Source organism: Plectropomus leopardus, chromosome 13, assembly GCF_026936395.1.
Source record: "Plectropomus leopardus strain MGB_pleo_1.0 chromosome 13, ASM2693639v1, whole genome shotgun sequence".
Classification (NCBI taxonomy): domain Eukaryota; kingdom Metazoa; phylum Chordata; class Actinopteri; order Perciformes; family Serranidae; genus Plectropomus; species Plectropomus leopardus.
The window spans coordinates 21,026,294-21,048,390 of record NC_142188.1 but is presented as its reverse complement, the minus strand read 5'-3'; the positions used below and the strand labels follow the sequence as shown (position 1 = coordinate 21,048,390).

The 22,097-nt window shown below is 40.5% G+C and overlaps 3 protein-coding genes and 1 long non-coding RNA gene across 6 annotated transcripts in view; 1 reads left to right on the top strand and 3 right to left on the bottom strand.

Annotated features, from left to right (window-relative positions):
- The window catches only part of LOC148187702 (uncharacterized), an 82,808-nt gene extending 74,998 nt beyond the window's left edge, over window positions 1-7,810 (bottom strand). Inside the window, exon 1 of the long non-coding RNA XR_015778550.1 lies at window positions 7,139-7,810. This is a non-coding gene — a long non-coding RNA (uncharacterized LOC148187702). The remainder of the gene's footprint in view (window positions 1-7,138) is intronic.
- Window positions 7,811-8,115: 305 nt separating this feature from the next.
- erlec1 (endoplasmic reticulum lectin 1) lies at window positions 8,116-13,791 on the top strand. The gene is made up of 14 exons (XM_042502079.2): window positions 8,116-8,461; window positions 8,600-8,704; window positions 9,646-9,726; window positions 9,918-9,995; window positions 10,088-10,151; window positions 10,676-10,722; window positions 10,844-11,067; window positions 11,161-11,302; window positions 11,389-11,550; window positions 11,634-11,693; window positions 11,866-11,990; window positions 12,088-12,165; window positions 12,303-12,378; window positions 12,882-13,791. The coding sequence occupies exons 1-14, from the start codon at window positions 8,321-8,323 to the stop codon at window positions 12,951-12,953; spliced, it is 1,455 nt and encodes a 484-aa protein (XP_042358013.2). The 5' UTR covers window positions 8,116-8,320; the 3' UTR covers window positions 12,954-13,791.
- A 2,357-nt stretch (window positions 13,792-16,148) lies between these two features.
- gpr75 (G protein-coupled receptor 75) lies at window positions 16,149-19,101 on the bottom strand. Of its 2 annotated transcripts, none has more exons than XM_042502774.2 (2): window positions 18,810-19,101; window positions 16,149-18,461 (listed from the first exon to the last, which is right to left on the bottom strand). In XM_042502774.2, the coding sequence occupies exon 2, from the start codon at window positions 18,339-18,341 to the stop codon at window positions 16,701-16,703; it is 1,641 nt and encodes a 546-aa protein (XP_042358708.2). In that variant the 5' UTR covers window positions 18,342-18,461; window positions 18,810-19,101; the 3' UTR covers window positions 16,149-16,700. The 2 variants fall into 2 exon arrangements, with proteins under 2 accessions (XP_042358708.2, XP_087942992.1); XM_088086866.1 differs by having other exon boundaries at window positions 16,149-18,316.
- Window positions 19,102-20,281: 1,180 nt separating this feature from the next.
- Window positions 20,282-22,097, bottom strand: part of psme4a (proteasome activator subunit 4a) — a 30,627-nt gene continuing 28,811 nt past the window's right edge. For both annotated transcript variants that reach the window (XM_042501665.2, XM_088086380.1), the window contains one exon: window positions 20,282-21,344. The gene's annotated coding sequence lies outside the window, so the exon portion shown is untranslated. The remainder of the gene's footprint in view (window positions 21,345-22,097) is intronic.

Here is a 22,097-nt window from a genome sequence, read left to right as displayed (position 1 = left end):
GCAGTGGCCTCAGTACTGGATACTGATGCTCTGATCCACAACTTTACAGTTGTATTTACACATTCGTAGCAACTATTAATGAAAATTACAAACGTGAGCCATATATAAATGAAAGAATAAGGAAACAACGCTCAACAATGCTGTGCTTAATGTGTGGTTATGTTTAGGGACAAAAACGCCTGGTTATGGTTAAGAAAAAAATCACATTTTTGCTTAAAACACCTGGTTTTTGTAGCACAATCAGAACAAGAAACACTGCAGATGTACTTAAAAACATGTAGTTTTGGTAGCGCAATCACTGCTGGAAATGCAGCTGATACTTTGCTACAAGCATCTCTGTACTAAAAGATATGCCATACTAGACTATCATCTGCCAAGTGCCAATATCTATACTTCTGATGAAGGAAAATCGTCATTTGGGTAGCTGAGTTGAATCTCAAACTGTGATCAAAAATGATCTGAAACTCAATCCTGAGATTGCTCTGTAAATAAGTTTTCAAATAAAAAATAAATATAGCAACTCCTGATCAAACCATATAAATATCAGGTTTAAAATTCCAACTTCTGGCTCAGTCCCACCTATGTCCAATTTAAATCATACCCACTTCCAGTTGAAATTGTGCCCATTACGAGAACAATTGCATTTACAGATATTTAAGTTGGTTGAACACATACTGTACTCACTCATCCTAGCTTGGTTGTCGTTTACATATGAAATGTACAAATGTAACGTATCTGAGGTTTGCAGAAACATATCTTGCCAACACTTTCTCATGGTGATCGGGCTGCAAATACACATGCTGAAGTTTTTCCATACTGTTTAGCTGTTTCCTCTCAGTTGTCTCAGTCTCACTTGGGTCATCCCAGTAAAAAAAAAAGTCTGAACACACCACTGAACAGTATATAGTATCTTGCATCCAACTGGTGTTTCGGCAATTCCAACATGCATCACAGTCATCATTTGTTTTTAAGATCCCAATCAACATCAGTAGGATGTAGCGTATGTGGCTTACTTTCTAATCCTGCTCAGGCATTTCTTGCTGCTCAGGTGCTGATATTGATCAAATATCCACAGAATCTCAATTTCCTTTCTCCGCCCAGCCTGTAAAGACATCTGTTCTTTACCTTGCAGAATTTGTGCCATTCACTCTCAAACTGTGAAAAACCACTAAATGACTTTCAATCTCAAAGTCTCCCTAGCTTCGCTAAGCTCTTCTAGCTTATGCACACTGCTTAGGATGCATTTTCAAGTAGTTAACCCACTTTCTGTTCCTTCTTATAGACAAAACATACTTGTGGGGTTTCAGTGACTTTTGTACCCGAGCGCAGCGTCTCAAGGCTCTGTGAAAGAGTGTCAGACAATGCAAGCAGCAAACCATAAACATCTATGGTCATCTTTGAGAATGGTTATTGTTGGGTTTCCTTAGTTGCGATGAAGCTGTAATTGGAGGTTTCCCAAAGCTGAGAGTTTTTAGTAAGAAAAGCCAGGCTGTAAATGCAAAATATTTCATCTAAATAACTAAGATCAAATTTGTATTCATGTAAGGACTGGGTCAGCCCATGAACACCCGAACATACATCCTACAAGTATTGTAACCTTAACGTTTGATTGAAAGTTTGGCTTTGGTTTACACTGTTTACATTGGCTATGTGCCATTATGATGCATTCAGGGACTCGGGGATGTTGTGTCTCCGCTGACCCCCTCTCTGATATTCTCATATAAGAGCTAAGCCACAATCACAGGCAAATATAGTGAGGACCAGCTCTGTGAATATCTGGAGCCTATCCAGATCCATCCAAACAAAAATACTCTCTCATTACCATCTCTGCAGGGATGTAGAGAGCAACACTCTGATCCACTGGCATGGTTTAAATCCATTTCTTTCATGTTTCAACGACTCGTTTTTGCGTCTTTTGCAGCATTTATTCAAGTAGTAGCGCCTTACGAGATTCGTTTAGCCAATAACACAGAGCTTTATTTGGACTAAAACACAACAGGTGCATGAGTGAAAACTGTGTACATGCAGAGCAGACGGGATTAGAAGAGTTTACTCAAGCGTGCTGTAAAATGAATATTGCGAAGCGTACCACATGTTCTGACACTTCAGTGCTTAAACTGGTAAACAACCCACAAGTTTGTTGAGGAATACTCAAAACAGTAAAAATCACTACAACAAAATCAGTACACAGCTAGTGTGTATAATGTGGCCAGCAGAAAAGGGGCATGATGTAATGTTAATAAGTTTGCACAAAGAATCATAATTGACTAATTAGACATGCAGTATGGACTCTAAGTCTGATGGGAAAAAGCAAGGAAAACCAATATAAATCACAAAAGAAGCACAAATGCTTCACCCAAATCAATACTGAATGTCATTAAGAAAATCCAGCAAAAGTGACAATATTGATCTGACGTCTGACATACTCTATGTGTATTTTTGGGCGACAGCTCAGGAGATATCTTAATCTCACTCGAGACCTTCAAATGCCAAGATTCATTTCTCTCTGCTCCCTTTGGAATGATGTTATTATGGTTGGGGAGATGACAGTTGTATCAATTATGCATAAGGTGAGGGTGTGTGGAAGGCATCTATGCAAATCAAGTTCACCCCATGGATGGCAGTGAAATAAATGAAAATGCTCATTTCAAAGTGGTGAGTTCAGGTGAGTTCCACCCAGGCTCCAGAAAACTCTGTGAACAACAAAGAGGAGGACGACACTAAAGAAGGTTTGACTAATTTTTGACTAATTCTTTTTAGGTCTCAAAACAGTCATTATTGCCATTTTGGAAGACAATTAATACATAAAAATGGACCAAAACAGGATAAACTGTGCTCTGTTTGCTTTGGGGAAATCACTCTTCTATTATTCTGTTATTTTTATGAGGTGCAGCAATATGACATCTTGTCAAGAGTTCAATGGGAAGATCAATACCACTCTTATGTCTGTATGATAACTATATAGCTAGACGGAGCCGGCAGCCAGTTATCCTAGCTTAGCATGAACATGTGAGAAAAGACAGCCTGGCCGTCTACCGCACCCATAAAGCTCACTAATCAGCAGTAAGCTTACATCTTGCTTAATGAGTACAACAAACCGAGTCCTAAAACAACAATATCCTGTTTATAGTAGAAACAGACAGACAATCTCTTTACTTACTATCATTATAAAGTAAATGTTGATTGCACAATGTAATATCTATAGAATAATGACACCATCATCATTTTGGTTCCCTATAAGCCTTACTTTCACTATGCAGTTCTTCTTGCCTCTGGGCCTGAAGTGTGTCAACCATTGTGAAACCAAAACAGGAGGACAGCCCTATTATCTGGAAGGTATCTGTAAATATCCCATGGATGTATTATTAGACCTGCCGGACTCTAAAAAAATGCCCATTCAGTCCAGTGACAATTTTCTACCTGGTGCATATGCCAATTTTTTTTCTAGCTTCCTTTTTAGTTCCAGAGTAAGCAGCCAATTGAATACAAATACCTAACCCAGTAGTGTTTCTCCAGCTGGCCCCTGCCTGCGAATTTTGCCTTGGCCAATTTAATTTTCATCAACTTGAGGAAAGTCTCACAAATATAAAATCTTCATGGATCGAAAAAATCATAATAGAAAGAGTCACAATTTACCTTGTTTGTAGTTCAAGGTGTCCTGTCAACTGTTTCATAGACATGTCTTTTATAATGGGGGTCAATGAGGAAAAAGCTTTTTGGGCTGCAGGTTTGGGTTTTTTTTTTTAATTCAATACCACGAGTGGCCACTAGGAAAAACTGGAAGCAAAGCTAAGCTGCATTCCTCAGGTTCTGGTTCTCTGCAGTCACTATCCCGATAGCAGAGATGACAGATGGAAAAACAATCGAAGACTGTGGAAATTCTACCCAGCTCCATTTCTCAGCTATGAAAAGCAGAAAAGCGATCTAGTTGTCTTTGCAACAGCGATGCAAACAATAATACCATTTGGATATGCTAGGAGTGGTGAGGCTGAAAAGTTGTCTGTTTGTGTCAAGCTATGCTAACCACCTACAGACTAAGGCTTTCTATTTTTTTGGTACTGATTTTCTTCTGAAAGTCATGACAAGAAACTTTTCTTTAATGTTGATCAACTGCTTTGACAAAAAAAAAAAACTAGTCAACTCAGCTTTTCTTAGAGTTTCCACAATTATATCACTTCAACTCACAACTGAGAAAACTCAAAAAGAACAAACAAAAAAATGCTATCAGAATACATCACAATCAAATTGCAAAATTATAGATACCATGGATATTAAATCTATCCGTCTATCTATCTATCACATACAGAGTAGTGTGCACATAAATATTTACATCCATATGTTGTGCGTACACAGCAGATGTGTGAGTCGAAGCTGTATGCATGTAAGAGGGGAGTGGTTGCAGAGGGTGGATGATCTAGTGGGATGTTCTCTCGCTTGTATCCTTCCCTGTTCCGCCATATCCCTTTCTCCTCCTAATCCTCTCACTCTTTGTCTCAAAATCTCTGCTAAAATCTCTCTCCTTCCTCCTGCGCTGCACATTCTCATATCAACAGCTCCACCAACAGGTGGAATAAAACACCCGTCTCAGGATCACGCTCCATCAGTCCAAGGCACTCTCCACATTTTCCCCCTTGACAGTGAAATGCAACACCACACATTTTCAAGGACCATGCTTTAAATTTCCTGTTAACTGAGAGCTGTTTCCATGTGAGCTGTTCAGGTGGGCAGGATTATTTATTTTCATTCAGCACACAGCACTGCTGAATCAACAGAGTCGCAGGAGAAAAGAGTAAGGACACTGCATGTTTGGCGCAGAACTGTGCTGTCATGGCCTGTATATAAGTCTCAGGAAATTCTCAGTAAATCAGCTTCTTTACAGAATCTATCACACACTGTGTCATACTGCCCTCAGTTCTGCATCGAGTCCATACAATAAAATAACTGTGAGAGACCCTTACTTCCAAATCCAGCCACTTGGAGGCAGAGATGAGGCAACCAGCTTTTGTTTTGTGCCTACGTGATCTGGAAACCTCTGTCAAGCATTTTAACTCAGGAGCCAAATGCTTCAGGCGAGCTGTGGTCTGCGTTCAATAGCGGCTTTATGAGTGCTATTCTCAGCATATGAGGATGTGGTTAGGTCTAGCAAGACATTAGGAAAATGTTGTTTCACTTATGATAATGGGAGAAGTAAATTTGCTTCCTAAAAAGATCCCTGATATATTCACATCACTGACCTTTTTTTCAGTTTAGCACATGGTGCTATGTTTGTAGCCCTTTTGCAAAACAGTGAGATGCCATAAATTGCTTTCATTTTGGTGATCTGTAGGCCTGCATCCAGTTGCCTTGTGTATTAGTATGTATTTTGAGTTGGATAATAGCTCTGTTTATGTTCACAAGCATCATTACAGATCATACCACGACTGGTTATGAGACAATAAGCCCCTGGGAACAGATATGTAAAAATCTACACCACCTTCTCTACATAGGAGCAAAACACACAGAATTTGTGGTGGTTTTGTCTATTTTGTTATTGTTTTTTGTTTTGTGTCTGGTCTTAGGTTGTTTTGCCCCTTTTAAATATTTTTTGTGTGTCTTTGCAGTTCCTTTACATCACTCTCAGGTCATTTTGAGTCTCTTATAGGGCGGTATGTTTTAATTTGAGTGACATTTTGCAGGTCAAGGTCAGGGGGGGCTGCTGACACTTGGCCCGTTTGGTTATCTATCTTCAACCATAAAATTATTTCTTTTTCCTTCATGGCTCATGAAATCTGGAATAACCTGCTGTTCAAACTTCACATATAATTTTATACTGGCTTGTAATTTACAGACATTACAATGTATTGTACTGTATTTACTTTTTTTTTAATTAAAATTATATATTTTACCACTCATGAACACTTAAGTGTCCCGTTCTCTCATTTAAGCTTTATGAATGGAAAAATCCCATAATTTAACAATTTTTTGTTGTATTCCCTGTAGCAGTTATTATAGAAAATTTTGAGATACTCAACGAGAGATGAAATTATTTTTCTGTGGATTTGAGCAACATTTTTGTGATTAGTGCTCATTGATTAGTGTTCTTCTCAGTTTCCCATCCTCTGCAGCCCTTGTTACTGTTCCCACATGTACACAGCTCAACCCGGAAATAGTCCCCAAACCTGCCCGGCACGTCGGCAGGTGGGCTTCTCCCACACCGCTTTGAAGTAAAAGCATCTGATACAACTTACTTGACTATTCAACATAAAACGACTACTGCATTATCAGCAACAAAACATGCTTTACTATACAGTACCTGGAAGCTGTGTATCACCACCACAGCCATTAGCTATGACTTAGTTGGCAAAAAAAAACAGCATTAGATGACAAAAATACTCAATCTAAGATCATCTGCCCTCTCAGCCTGATTAGTTGGTATACCTTGTCAATCTCTGTGATCCTGAAGGTCTCCAGTGAGTTTCCAGACAGCCAAAGTTAGTTTAACAACCAGTAAAATGTGAAATGTGGTCCAAAGGCTTTATTTCCCTGCTGCCCCTCTGTCTCTCAGCTGACATTAGCAGCCGCTTTCATACAAATCGGAGGTGAAAGCAAAATAAAATGACAAAATCAGCCAGTGATGTACTCGGCCAGTCATCAAATATTTGTCCAATGGTCAAACCATAGTCTCCAGCACACCTCTGTCCACGCACGAGGCAAAACTTTCATGCATAGTAACACACACACACAGGCTCTTTATGGTGTGTGACTGAGTTGACCAGTACACTGTAAAAAAAAAAAAAAAAAGTCCTGGTAACTGTCTGCACTCATAATAGATAATGCCATTTTCACTGGTGGACACAGTGCTAGTTTGCAATGTGAGTTAAGAGAAAAGATTTGTTTTTGACAACAGATTATGATTTGTTTGTTTATCTTATGATTTTTTTTTTTTTACCTCTGCTAACACAAATGGTTCCATAACAGCTGGAAGTGACAGCTGTTGCCTAGCAATACATCAACATATATTTCCGCAAACTAACTAGCTACTTTGTGTTAGTTAGGTCTACATGTTACCCACAGGGCAGCTGCTGAGTATCATGTACAATTATTTGTGTGTTTCCAGTGAAATAAGACTGTTGTATATTGTATGCCCCCCTTGACTTACCGAGGCCAGTAGGAGGAATCTTGACTAGAGCAGAGCTGCAGTGTCCACCACCTCCAGCTGACGAAACTCAGGCTCCTGTCTCCAGGTGAGGGGAGAGGACGGGTCAGCCTTAAAGTCCCTGCCAGGCGAGTGTCGGTCCTACATCCCGTCTCAGTGTCACATCTTCATAGGGTAGTCTTGAAGCACCACACTGGTTTGCCAGCTAGCTATACTAAGGCAGCTAAGCTAAAAACAACAGCACGGCTAACAGCCCGCCTCCACAGAAAAGCCCTCACAGCGGCTTGTTGAAGAACACCGCTGCCGCCAAAGTAACCGAGCGTCCTGGGTCCGCCTAACTGGATAACTAATAAAACAATAAACATACGGAAGACAATGTGACAGCTCCAACAGGGACTGCTGTCCTTGTAAGAGCTCTGAAAAAAGACTGGAAGTTTCCCCCACAACTTTTTTTGTTACCATATGGCAACTCCGGAGGGACATACAACAGGCGTCCAAAGCAGTCTGTTAAACTGCAGTCTACAGTCAAATTAAATAACTACTGACCGCTAATGTTTACTTAATTAATGGTTTAGAAAAACTGTAAAGCAGAATGATACATGAAGAGTTAAAAGTCCTGGTGCTTTTGTGCTGATATTAGAGCGATCATTAATTTAATGTTCAAGCACTCTGCTGTTGTCTCTTGACCAATCAAATTGCTTGGTTTTGTGCACATTTCACACTTGCTTTGATTGCTCGAAAGCCCTTGAACTACCCCTGCAACTCAACAGGGTGTTCAATCCACCACTGTTTCTGTTTAAATAAACATTTTGGTAGATTTATTGCGGCTGAACGCAGCCCAGGTTTTGAAGCATTATACCTAGCTAATTAAGTTTTTAATTTTTGTTTCCAGTGTCAAAAATCTCGTGTAATACCTGGTGTCGCCATTGGAGGGCGCTGTTGTAGTTTCAGCTCCAAACAGAGGCGGAACACGACGTGGCAAGTAAACAGTTCACTTCCTGTATTTTGTGCTGTATTGACATCCGTGGTCTCATACAGTCATATCTAACGTCTGTCAAAAGCGGACTTCCTCGGACTTTGTAGCAGCTTTTAGCTCATCAGTCAGGCCGCAGTTAGTGAGATTAGAGCGGGTTGTTATCTGGCAGTAGGCGCGGGCTGTAGGAGCTCAGCAGCCGGACAGGAGACATGACAGCCGGGCTGCTGATGGTGTTCGTCGGGGGGCTGCTGGAGGTCTGCAGCGGCGTCTCTGCAAACAGAGGGGGGTATCCCTCCTTTACTGACGAAATACCTTTCAAAATCAACTGGCCAGGCGCTGAGGTCACACTGGTATGTGTCCTCCTTTAGAAACACTGATTTTTAGGGTTGAGGGGATATTACTGTTAGAAGTGAGCCTCAGTTAGTTTGCTCTTTCTTTCATACCACTACATTACAGTTTAAATAACACGGTTTGTCTGTGGATTTCAGCCAACTTCAGGTGTACTTTACAAGGAAGATGATTTTGTTATCATGACCACTACAGAGAAGGAGAAGTATAAATGTCTCCTGCCTTCTCTGGCAACTGGAGATGAGGTAAGACATGAGCATTTTTCTTGCTTACACAAATAATAATCATAAACCCATTACAGATAGTATGAGACAAGCTATTAACATTTCAGGATAAACTTTATCCCACTAGGTCAATGCAACGGTGTTACCATGGATGTATTATAGTGAAAGTTTCTTCCTGGTTTACGTTGCATTCTTCTTTGTTGTTTCCACAGCCAGACAGTTACTTTGTTTCACTTCATTATTCCTTTAATTTCATTATTTAGAGTGGTCTCGGATCAGGCTAACTGCTAATATTACTACTGTTAAAAGTGGCTAACGCTTTTATTACTGCCAATGTTATAGGTATAACTACTATTACTGGTGTTTCTACTAAAATTCATCTGCATACACTAATTATAAGAGGAATACAATTAGCCATAACAAAAGCAGCCACCGAGTTAATAAAGAAATCGAAACAAGGAAAAAATAGATTCAAGCAGAGTTAAAACAACATAAGAAGAAACACATTTTGATTAATGACTCAACTGTGTCCACGCAACATGGACTGATTTCAGCTCTCAGCATTGCATCCAAACCCTCCGACATCCAAACAATGTAATATTAACACAAAACAGCTCCTGTAGACGCTGGCACATGGAGACAGCTTAAAGACGGTTAAATTATAAAGGGGCACAAGAACAGTAAGTTGATAACTATTAACTTAACAGTATGAAAAATCTTCATAATTGGAAGAAGATAATAAATGTCTAATTGGCTGCTGTTAGCAGGACAAAAAGGTTAGATTTCAATTTTATACCCTAAATGTTAGCGTCTTTTAGGACAGGTGACCATAGAACTGAACTGTATGTGGCTAATCTATGTTGCGCTCGTCTTTTCTTTTTTTATTGCTCTTGTCCTCACTGAGGCAGCTCCTTATCTCCCTTACCCTTAATGCATTTGTCTGGCGTGTTTTGTTGACATAGGACGATGAAAAGGAGTACAGCGGGCCCAGTCCGGGTGAACTGCTGGAGCCACTATTCAAACGAAGCAGCTGCTCTTACAGGGTGAGACTTCTCAAGTTTCACTTTTATTTCCATCTGATTTCCCTAACGCTTTCTACAGAGACGCTGAAACTGTGATCAGGGGTAGTTCACGCTACATTAGCAGAGCATAACTAAACTGTAGATAATGATGCTGTTTGGTGAATGGACTCATGCATTACTCTAAACTTGATGTTGGCTTGTCAAAATCACAGATTGAGTCTTACTGGACATATGAAGTATGCCATGGAAAGCATATAAGACAATATCACGAAGAGAAGGAGACTGGCCAGGTCAGTGTTTTGAGCAAAAATCATTTTCAGAAGAATGACAAATGAGCACTTAGTGCAGTACGCACAGAGGGTAACCATGTGTGTTTTCACAGAAGATTAATGTTCAAGAATACTTCCTGGGGAATGTGGCACAGAAGAGCCAGTCAGCAGAGACAGGTGAATTTATTAACCCTTTAGATTGACATCACTTTTCTTTTGCTGCATTCAGACACATTTCACAAGTATTTAAACCTTTCGACCCTAAGCAAACTGGTTTGATTTTTCCCCCCAAAGCATATAGTAAAAGGCAGTTAGCAACTTGGAGAAAAATGTCTCACAAATTGCAAGAAATTAGTAGATTAAGAAAATTATAATAAAACTTTTTTTTTTTAAAGCTAGGGGAAATGTCCAGAGCATTGTGTTTCTAATAATCATAATTATGTATTTAAAATTATTTTGAAAGAATTGTTATAATTTTTAAGCAGTTTTTTTTAAGTCACTTCCTTTTTTACTTCCCCATTAAAACTAATTTTTAGGTAATTTTCTTGCATTTTTTTTCTTTTTTTGTAAATCAAGCCAGATTGCTCAGGTTCCAAAGGGTTAATGTAATTTTATGATGTTATTATTTCTCTGTGTTATTTGGTGTTGAAAATTAGCCTTTTTTATGTGCTAAAGCTAAATAATATATTTTTACATTTCAGATAAAGTTGAGGAGACAGAAAATGTCAAATCAACAGCTGAAACTGAAGTAAGTATAATGAAACTTGAAAATGAAACTTGGATATTCAGCCACATTTGCAAAGCCAGCTGTCAAGTCCCACATTTGTCGCCTCTTTTCTGTTTCCTCCACTCCTTCTGTTGGTGTCCAGGTGCCCACTAAGAATATTGAAGGCCAGCTGACTCCCTACTTCTCATTGGAAATGGGAAACGGGACTCCTTGTGTGCTGAAACAAAACGAGGCTCGCTCCACGTCTGTGCTATATGTCTGTCACCCGGAGGCCAAGCATGAGATCTTGTCTGTCGCTGAGGTCACGACCTGTGAATATGAGGTGGTGGTGTTGACACCGCTGCTGTGTGCACACCCAAAATACAGGTAGGTAGGAATATATCTTAGTAGTAGAAGCATGTGTGTGTCATGTGTGCATTTTCCTCATCTTTTTCTACTCTTGCCATATATTCCTTACAGGTTCAAGTCCTCCCCAGTGAACGCCATTTTCTGCCAGGCTCTGGCGGGCTCTCCTCTGCGTCCTCTGCGGCTCGCCCAGTTGGATAAGGAGCAAGAGGAGCAGCTTAAACCACCTTTCAGCGCAGCTTCCGAGACCAGAGAGGTTAGACAGAAATGTGACAGAGGGGAAACATGGGCACTGCATGTACCGACAACGCCTGGCTCATTTATATCATTGACGTGTTACAGGAGGAGACGTCACCAGTGAGGGAGGAGGCCTTCACGTCCACTCACAAACCCATGACTGTCGGAGGGCAAACTCAGGTCACAGTCGGCACCACTCACATCTCTCGCCTGACAGATGACCAGCTTATCAAGGAGTTCCTCAGTGGCTCGTACTGTCTGCACGGGGTGAGGCAAGCTTCATCTCTATCACCTGAGCAGAGTTTAATAAACCAATCAGTGACATATAATCACCTTAATGTGTGTTTCAGGGGGTCGGGTGGTGGAAGTATGAATTCTGTTATGGAAAGCATGTCCATCAGTACCATGAGGTAAGGGTTTTCTGCTAATCGATATATTGAGTAATAGTTTCAGCTGTACTTCAAAGTACTTAAAAGTTAGTTTACAGAAAATATTGCAGAATTTATTTAACAATGCATATAAGATTGGTAGGTGCATGAGATTGCAGTTGTACAGTAATGAAGATGTTCCTTGGTGCTGCAGGATAAAGAACAAGGAAAGAACATTGTGGTTGTCGGGAACTGGAACGCCTTGGAGCACACAGAGTGGGCCAAGAAAAACGTCGCCCGATCCTACCAGCTCAAAGATGACGGAGTGCAGAAAGTCAAGTGAGCCATTCATATTTTTCAAGCCTCATCTGGATGCAATATAAACTTATATTGTTGTTGATTTTTCTTTCTGTTCATTCTGTCCGATCCATGACAGGTTGGTTTCCCACTTTTACGGCCATGGGGACGTGTGTGATCTGACAGGGAAGCCCAGACAGGTCATTGTCAAGCTCAAGTGAGTGAACAGTCATTGGCGGAGGAGCGACTATAGCACCAGCTCAGTGTCACTGCCCCGAGTCCACACATGAGTAAAACAATACCCCCGACGTTTCCGAGTTGATTCACCCGTCTCATTTCTTTTCTTCCTGTCAGATGTAAGGAGTCTGAGTCTCCCCATGCTGTCACTGTCTATATGCTGGAGCCTCAGACTTGTCAGTACATCCTTGGGGTAAGTTTTCTAGTAACCACTGAGTCACAGTCACTGAAAAAGAAGCGCATGCTGTATCAGGTTCAAACCAGACCTAAACAAGAGAAGCACACAGTTTCTTAATAATGCTATTTTAATGGAAATTTAGTCTAGTTTCTGTAGTATTTCTTTACTTGTTACTTGTTGACTTGTTGAAAAATGTTGATCAGTGCTTCCCAAAGCCTGAGATAATATGCTTGAATGTCTTGTTTTGTCCACAACCCAAAGATATTCAGTTTAGTGTCATACAGGAGTAAAGAACCAGAAAACAGTCACATTAAGAAGCTTGAATCAGAGAATTTTTACTTTTTTTTTCTTAAAAATACACTCAAAATGGTTAATCAATCATCTAATTAGTTGGCGAATAATAGTAATAATAATAATTAACCATTGCAGCTCTGCTGTATGCAGACAGGACGTCAGCTTAGAATGATTGGCTCCACATTCAAGGTGATCAGTTTTTCTTGTTGTTTTTTTTTTCCTAGGTTGAGTCTCCGGTTATATGCAGGATTCTCGACACTGCTGATGAACACGGACTTCTGTCAATCTCCAGTTAAACTGACAAAGATTGCATGACAGCAACTGCGCATGAAGGACAAAAAGAGGACGGACAGAGGAAGGTGCACTTAAAGAGAGAGAACATTTATCATGAAACAGAAGTCTGTTTGGTGAAGGAAGAGAGACGCCCATGACACTGCGCTAAAAGCCAAAATGGAGGTTAAACTTGATCCTGAGGCTTGACTTTATGTAGCACAGGAGCGCAGCCTCAGCTCAGCCCTGACCTGTGCAAGGAGCTATGCTACATCACAGCCTGATCCAGCAGACTAGCTCAGACTTTTTGAAAACAGCGAATTAGTGCAGACGCACCACTCCACAAGGCAGAGGATTTGTCGCCTGTTCTCCATATCTATGCTTCACCTTGTGTTGATTAATTGCAAACAAAGGAGTGATGAATCAGGGGATTCGTAATCATCAGGGGAATCACATCATTCATGGTGGTTTTATTGTCTTTAAGGTTTATTTGTGTGCGTGCATGTGTGTGTGTGTGTGTGTGGTGAAAATGATTAGTTGCTTGACTCTGGCACTTTGTACTTGTAGATATGCAACAAGCAAGTGTGAAAATGTTTTTGCAGCTGTGTGTGTGCATATTGTGTCAATTTACAGGATGAGTGTAACTTATGCAGTAGAGAGTGCTGTGGAATAGCAACAAAAAGTGAGTGGTTGACTGAAATTTCCTATAAGTTTGTTGGATGTGCAGGATGTCTGTGGGTTCCTGTAAGAGGTATTCTGTGGTTTCTATGAAGATGCACACTGGGAGCCTGATCACTGCTGTATCGCAGGGGATACAAGTCAATGCATTTGCAGCAAAGAATAAAACTGAAACATGAAACCTCATTGGTGGTGTTGCTTTATCATTCAAGAGAAGGAAACTATACATACCTGTATATGTTCCTTGTAAGCTACTACACTATAACAAATTTCAACAGGACAACTTAAGCATTCTAAATGTGTCTAAATATCGTTTCCTTGGTCGCTAACAGGAAGTAAACTAGGACCAAAGCTGTTGGCAATACATTTCCATGGACATGAATTACATGTTTATGATCAACTTTTTGGAGTATCCTGTTAATGTATTTGAGCATGTAAACACCATATTCCATTGATGAGAAACCCGAATATGATAGCTGAAGTACTCTAAAAGAAACTTCGAAGTACACTGGGAATATGAATATCCTTATTTTTTCTGTGCTCATGTTAACAACATATTAAGATCATAACTGGGATAAGCCTCAAAAACTTGTTAGTCATGTTTTCTAAATTTGGATGCCCTTACAAAAAACAGAATTTTAATGTAGTATTTTTCTTGCTTTTCATCAGATGACCTGAGTTTTGTTTAAAAAGAGGCATCTGACCAAACCATGAGATGCATATGTAAAATAATGTTATTTCCCTCCTACAAAGAACATTGAGAAGACAAATCTTCCACAGACAGACATATTATAGTAGGTTACACTAACAGCCACCAGAGTGTGCTGATGCTCCAAATGCAGTATAATCTATCCACTGATGAAAACCTTTCTTTTTTCATTTAACAAGAATAAAACTGATCTGTGAAAGATTCATCACAATTTGCAGTCAGATGTACACCAAGATGCAGAGCAGTAACCACTGCAGTTATTTGTAATCCTGATCTCATCCATAATTAGTTTTAAAATAAATAGTAGACTGGCAAGCTTCATCTATAACTTCAGGGTATAATGTAAAGAATGCTATGCAGGCGCTCCTGGATGTGTGCATAATCTAAAATGCTCTGATTTGTAGCTCAGACAATTAAATTCATGTATCAAAAGAAAATAATATAGTGGTAGTTATGAGATTTAAAATGTTAATTCAAACAGTAAATGAATATATATTTTCTGTTTCAGAACTGAGAACACTACAATAGAATAAAGTTCATTTAGACATAAAAAAGAAAACAGGGACTCTTCAGGCCCATAAAATCAGTCTGGTATGAATTGCTTATGAAGCAGCTCCAGACTTCAAGCATCATGACATCACAAGTTGAGACTCACCTCTCTGGTTTTATGTCACACTTGGGACTAAGGACCCAAAAGCAGACAAAAATGGATGTTTAAAAAAAAAGTTCTTTATTACAATAGTGATCTGTGCAGGAGATTGATGGACAGCATGACTGGTTGAGGTGAGGGCCGATTAGTTTTTTTGTGATTTTCTTTAGTGGCTGGAGGTGTGGACACAATAGCTGGCAGAGATCACAAAAATAGGTCTCAGCAAAAAAACAAAACAAAACAAAACAAAAAAACAGGGAAGCAGGAAAAAATAGGGAAAGACCACAAGCAGAGCTGGACTAGTGTCTGCAGCAATCTGACAGGGAATGATTGTAGAGCTGGCTCTCTTGTAAGTTGCAGGCTTGATTGCAGGCAGGTGTGTAGATTGATGAGTGCCACCAGGTGTGTAGAGTGATGAGCGCAGACAAGGAGTGGGGGGAGAACAAGGGAGAGATAAAACCAAAACACAACAGGCACACACCAAACACACAAAAGTGAGAAGGAAAAAAAAAAAAAATCAAACTCACGCAGACACACAGGAGTCACCTCAGGCTGGTTGTGACAGTTTCTGGCTTTGAGAGAGAATAGATCATGTTCACGAATATTGATTGAACTTTCCTTGGCCATTGAAATTCTTAATTTAGGTGGTGTTATCCTTTAACATCACTGCAATGACATTTGTTTAACCGCAGCTTACATGAGGCCTGAAATACTGTCAAGCAACCATCATTCTAATTTTCATTAGCAACTGACACAGCCACCAATAATCAAACAAAGGCTGCAACAAAGGATCATTTTCATTATGTGTTAATCTGCCATAGTTTTCTTGATGTTTTGGTCTAAAAAATATGAGAAAATAGTTAAAACACACATTACATTTTGCATGAATGTCTAAGAAATGCCAGAAAATAGTGGAAATGCCCAGTATATTTTACAAGAGCCTAAGGTGACATCTTCCAATGTTTTTAGTCTGACTGACAGTAAAACCAAAACATATTTACTAGTTTACTATCATATATGACAAAGAAAACAACCAAGTGCTCACATTTAAAGGGTGTAACCAGTAAAAGTTTGGCGTTTTTGCTCGAAAAATGAAAGTAGCGATTAATCAGTTATAATATATGTTTCTGTCGATTGATTCATTGTTTTAGCTCTGGTTAATAAGAAGTGAAAGCACAGGTCCACTGCACTTGCCAAACATTTATTGTTGATAAATGTATGAGGTTCACAAATACATTTCTCTCAAGAAGCATAAGTTCATCAAAGTGCAACCACATGCCATCGACAGCCATGTGCAGGCCTGTGCAGACTTCAGAGTAGCCCAACACTACAGCAGCTTATATCAGTGCTCAGCAACTTCAGCCAGATATGAAACAGCAGTGATTGAGCAACTGCAGTCTTTGGCCGCAATGAAAATCTACCGAGCCTTAGGTTATAATGGCACATGCGTGCACAACACAGGGGCAGATTTATGTGAAAATGCAATATCTGTAAAAGAACAGACACTTTCATAACAAATCTATTGCTTGTTCTTAGTTTCATGACGAGGCTCATAATACTGATTCTTTAATTTGTCCACTCAAGAAAATGAACATGTATTTCCACTGTAGAAGAGAACAAAAGGTTAATACAGATTCCAAATACATAAAATGGGCTTTTCATCTTCCTCTTTTGATTCATATTTGATTTAAAGCCATGGCAAGATTGTCCAAACCTTTTTGTCCAGCAGCTCTGTGGTTAGACTGAGGGAATGGGAATCTGGTGCACTGAGGTGCTTTCAAAGTCTTGCAGTGCGTCTTGGTGAGTGTGGTAGTGCATGGCTACATAAGATTTGGCAAAGGCAAATGTCTGAGAGCTGACGGGCTGCAGGCTGGTAGGGGAGCTGGGCCCTGCAGAGGGACTGCTGTTGTATATACTGTAATAGGGCTCGATACGGGTGTTGATAGGTGTCGAGGTGCTCGGGGGGCGAGGTTTGCGAGCACCTGTGGCTCTTGGACTGCCAGCACAATCTCTGGAGTGACTCGGTCCGCAAGCCTGGTCTACCAGCCTCCTCTGCGGCTTGGGTGACAGTACATAGGCTGAGTTGGTTTCATGATGGGAGGATTTATTGCGATTGACTTCCAGGCTTCCCTTCCCCATCGCATGCAGACGAGTCTTTTGCTTGCAACAGAGAAAGCCCAGCGCCGCCCACTGCATGCAGCACAGCACGCGACGGCGAAGGCCTGCGCTGTTACGTGAGTACACAAAAGGATTGATGCCCGACTTGAGAAAAATCAGCACAAAGCCGCAAAGTTCAAACTGGTAATGTGCAAAGCTACTTTCTGGCGACAAAACATCCTGTGCCAGTGAAACTCCCATCGGCAAGCAGCAAAGAAGCACAGAGAACACTATAACAACACAGGTGACAACAGCCTTAGAGTCTTTAGCTGTGGCCAAGTTGACTGTCGACACCATCTGACAGCAGGTGGCTCCTTGGGCGGCGCCTGGAACCAGAGGCTGGTTGGTTTTGTTGACGTAAGAGTGTGTCTGAACGTTCTGCAGCTTGTTATAAGTCTGGTTACGGTACAGAGAGGGGCCTTGAACAGCACACTGCATGCTCTCAAAGCCAGCTGCAATGAGAGGTGGTGGGGGTGGAGGGCATGTTGCATCTACAGTGATGACGGGACACTTCCTCACTTGTGCATTCTTCCTCAAAGTCTGAGCAATCATCAGATAGGACACTGACACCACAGCTACACAAAACGCAAAGTCAGCAAGGTAGACGTACAACACAACCCTAGCCTGTCCACCTCCCAGGCCAAAGTGAGGCAAGCAGGGTCCATCTCTACGTGGGTACGCTCGCATGGTTAGCAGAGCTGCCATGGTGAAGCTGGACGTCCACAGCAGGGCAGTGAGGGCCAGCGTGCAGGGGAAGGAGGCGGTACGGTTCGGCTGCTGCCCCAGAACCATGCGCAGCCTGTGCAAAGCGATGACAGCCACCGTCTCCAGGGACATGATGATGAAGCCCGAGCTGGTCAAGTGGAAGGCGAAGCAGAAACTCTTCGACACACCATCCCCTCCACCAGCATCCAAAAAGAGCACCAATGCAAACATGGGAGCAGTCACACAGCAGATGAACAAGTCGCAGAAGGACAAGTTGAGGATCATGAAGTCAAAGTTGGTGCGGAACTTGCGAAACACCGGGTCGAAAAAGGACAGGAACACCACGAGGTTGCCGTAGGAGCCCAAGCAGAAGATGAAGATGAGGAGGAGGGAGCAAAAGGTCAGGGTAGCGGTATGGATCACAGCCCAGCCTGATGGGGTCATGCCCAGGGTGCCATTGAAGTTCTGCTGTCTTGGCACGTCCACCAGGTCTGATGGTGTAACAGTGATGTTCATTGTATTATTAACAATTTATACCACAGTCATCAATGTCAGCAAATTTCCTCTTATATGGACGGAGTACACGATGATCACAGTATCTGCTGCTTGCGCCATTGCTGCCACCTTGGTAGAGTGCTACAAAGGATACAGAGTCATATATTAGCTGTTATGTTGTACAGTAAATCACATAAAATAGGTTTATAAAGGAAACACTGCAAAGTTATAGAATGTAAATGGGTACATTTTTATTAATAAGCTGTGATGCACTACATGTAAGCTACAGTAGGCTGTAGCTATGCACCACTGCATTTGGCCAATTATACCTCACTCCCCCCTCTCCCACAACGCACACACACAGCGACTGCTGAAATTCAGAGGCAATATATGAAGCCTACATCACTGTTTTCCAAACGAATCTACATGTCAAGCTGTTAAATGGTTTGAATAATCTACAAAATGAGAAAATGTGAACATATTACCTACCATCTGTAAGCGATCGTGCGTCCATCATCATCATCATTCGCTCCAGCCCATCTTGATTTTAAAGCAATATGATAGTAAGCGATCGCACCGCGGCTTTGAAGGGGAAAAAATCGCATTACAACAGCAGATCATCCGAAGCAGAGCAATCCATTAACAAGCACTGACATAAAATTCGTACATGTCTGCGTTATTTGTTAACATCGAAAATAGATAATCGCATATTTTCTTGGCGATGTATCCATTCTTACACAGGAGCGACGGCCGCTGGACGTGCGCTGAAAAATGAGTATGAAGTCACTGCCTACGTATCTGGGCATGAGCATAACCACTGCATTCAAGTGCCCCATCCATAAAGACTCACCTTACCTCTCCTTTTTTATAATCATTTATCGGTGAGAGACACCGTTTTTGTCAAGTTTCATAACAAATTTAAAAGATCTGAATTAGACCGTTACACCATCTTCTCACACACCACCGCAGCAAACGGATTTTTTTCAACATGGCAAGATAATGGAGCTTTTACCAAAAAAAAAGGTGGTCGTATGGTATTTAATATGGATTGGGTGATAAGTTCACACCGATTTTTGAATATAGGCCTATATATAATTTCGCAAAATGAAACATATTTATGAATAATTTTAGTTATTTTCCCTCTGCTTTTGGATGCCTTCCTTGGAAAGATAGATATTCTCTCAGCATGTGGTCTGTAAGGGACTGTACTTAACGTATACGAGAATAGGGAGATTGGCTTTTTTTAAAAATATACCATGGCCCTCCCAAAAGCTTCAAATATTTTTTTCTTGAGCCTTTTTCTTGAGCCAGCCTGAGTGACTGCAGGAAAAAGCATGATTTTCCCTTCACCATAAGCATATTTCACAGTTTCTGGCTATGATAAAAAGGGTTTCATCACAATTTAATGGACAAAATTTCAGAACTTTTCCATGACATTTCAAGGACCCATAATATAACTTTTCTTGACCCATTTGCCCAGCATTTTTCAATCAAAATCAGATCCAAACTAATACAAGATAGCTGGAGAAAATGAAGAAACATCATACTGGTGAACAGAAAGTCACACAGCAACACATATCAGAGCTATAATTTGTTGGCAGCTCTTACACACTACCAAATTCCATGACTTTTCCAAAAATTTCAATGATTTTTTACTTATTTTAGCACTTTTACAGGCCTGGAAAATGTGATTATGAACCTTTTTCAGGTTTTCCACAACTGTGGGAACCCTAGATAAATGATGTGATTTTATAGATTTTTAAAACATACCTTTACCCACTTGTTGGTTTATTTTTTTAGGTTATTTAAGATAAATATAAAATACAACCATTTAAATAATTTTGTTCCTCTCATAAGCCAAGTCAAAAAACATAACTCTCTCCCCAGTGCTATGCCCCATAAATAACAAGAGTCCCTTACCCTTACCACTACTTTCATTAACATAAAAGCATCACATACCATTTTTTTGTTACAAACAGTTTATTGACATCTCTTTCAATAAGCAAACAGTACATCTAAAAAAAATCACTGCAGTTTTGGCACTACACTATACACAAGTGAGGTACTAAATGCTTCAATGCTTGGGCTGATTTCAAGTCATCAGGGGAAAGCAAACAAAAGTCAATTCACTTCATCTCAATGGGTTTTTAGAAAAAAAAAAGGTAAATGATACCAGGGGATAAGAGGGAAGAGGTCACAATTATGGACAGGCGGTTTGGTTATTTTCTTACAGTGAGACAATGAAATGGTAATCAAACTGTTCTCAGGTCCTCACAGCAAACGCATCACACAGCACAGCAGTGGGGAGCTTGCCCTCTCCCTTTCTTTGCAAGTGCAGATGAACCAACAGGCTCCTTTGCTATAAGCTCATCTATTTATACTCAAATACTTTCTATGAAAAAAAAAATTGCAGCACTTCAAAAAGTTCAAATAAATAAATAAATATGTTTGTGCATATTTGTTATACCATGATATACACATGCATGATGCATATAATCATAATAGATCAAACAGCCACACAAACATTGTGTGTTGCAGGTTTAAGTCTAAATTAAAGAAACCATTGTTCAAGAGTCAGTTCTTTGTGGCTTGTAGCAAACACTTCACTATCGGGAGACAGTAAAGAGTATATCCTACGCTGGACATGGTGTTGGCTCAGAGTTGATACTTGGGATAGAATCCTGAGAAATGTGTGGGACACTGGCTGATGTCTTCAAGCATCCCATAAACACGCACACACACACATACACCCGTGCACATGCACACAAACAAACCAAAAAAGAAGAAATAAAACTGTACAATAATGTTACAAACTGCAGGTCATTCATCCCTGCTATGATTGATCCTTAAATATTAAGTATAGTAGAAATGTAAATGAGCTAAATACATGAATACACAACTTTTCAATCCTTTGTGCCACAACTCAAGTTGCTTTGTGTGCCACTCTTCTTCAAGGTGATGCTGTGAACCAGAGCCTCCTCCCCAATGCAGGCTGGTGTCTGTAGAGTCTGGGTTTGTCCCATACTGATAAAAGTAAATAAAAAACAGACATTAATGTTAAAAGGTGGCTCAAGGGTTGTTCTCCCTTTAGCGCTTTCTACACAGAGATCACACTTAGGTCCATTCTTTGAGCTTCATTTTTACACAGAACCAAACAAATGGCAGCATCATTCTACTCCAATGTATGATTTTTAGACAGCATGCCAGCATTGCGGAATCATAAGAGGCATGACGAGTTTGACATGTAACACAAGAGCGTGAGTCTCTAGTGTGACATAAAACAAACGAGTCAGCGGTGCTTTCTAAATAATAACGAAGGCATACCGCCTTCGTTATATGGAGGCTGAACTTGTCCTATGCTCAGAAGGGAAGGAGCTCCCAAATTTCTTTCTTTTTTATTTTTTTTCCAATTTGCAAACATTAGCTCCACTGTTTTTCCTTGATTTAGCCGCTAAATATATCTGGCTACTTTTTAAATCTCCCACAGTGGCTTGCACACATAAAAACTCACACCAGTACTGCCCCGGTCCTTCCTGCCAGCTGTCCTTTTTGTACAATCGCCATTTCTCTGTGTTACTACCTCACATGGCAGCTTACAGAACGTCAATGCGGCATTAAGACGCAATATTTTACCTTGAACAAACGGTGTAAAAAGGGCCTTTGTTTGACTGCATTCAGTAATGAATAATAATCAAGTTAAATGGCTTTTGGATGTGGCTGGGAGCACATTCAGTAATATTTATGTTTTAAGAACAGTGTGAAGTTAAAATCCTTTAC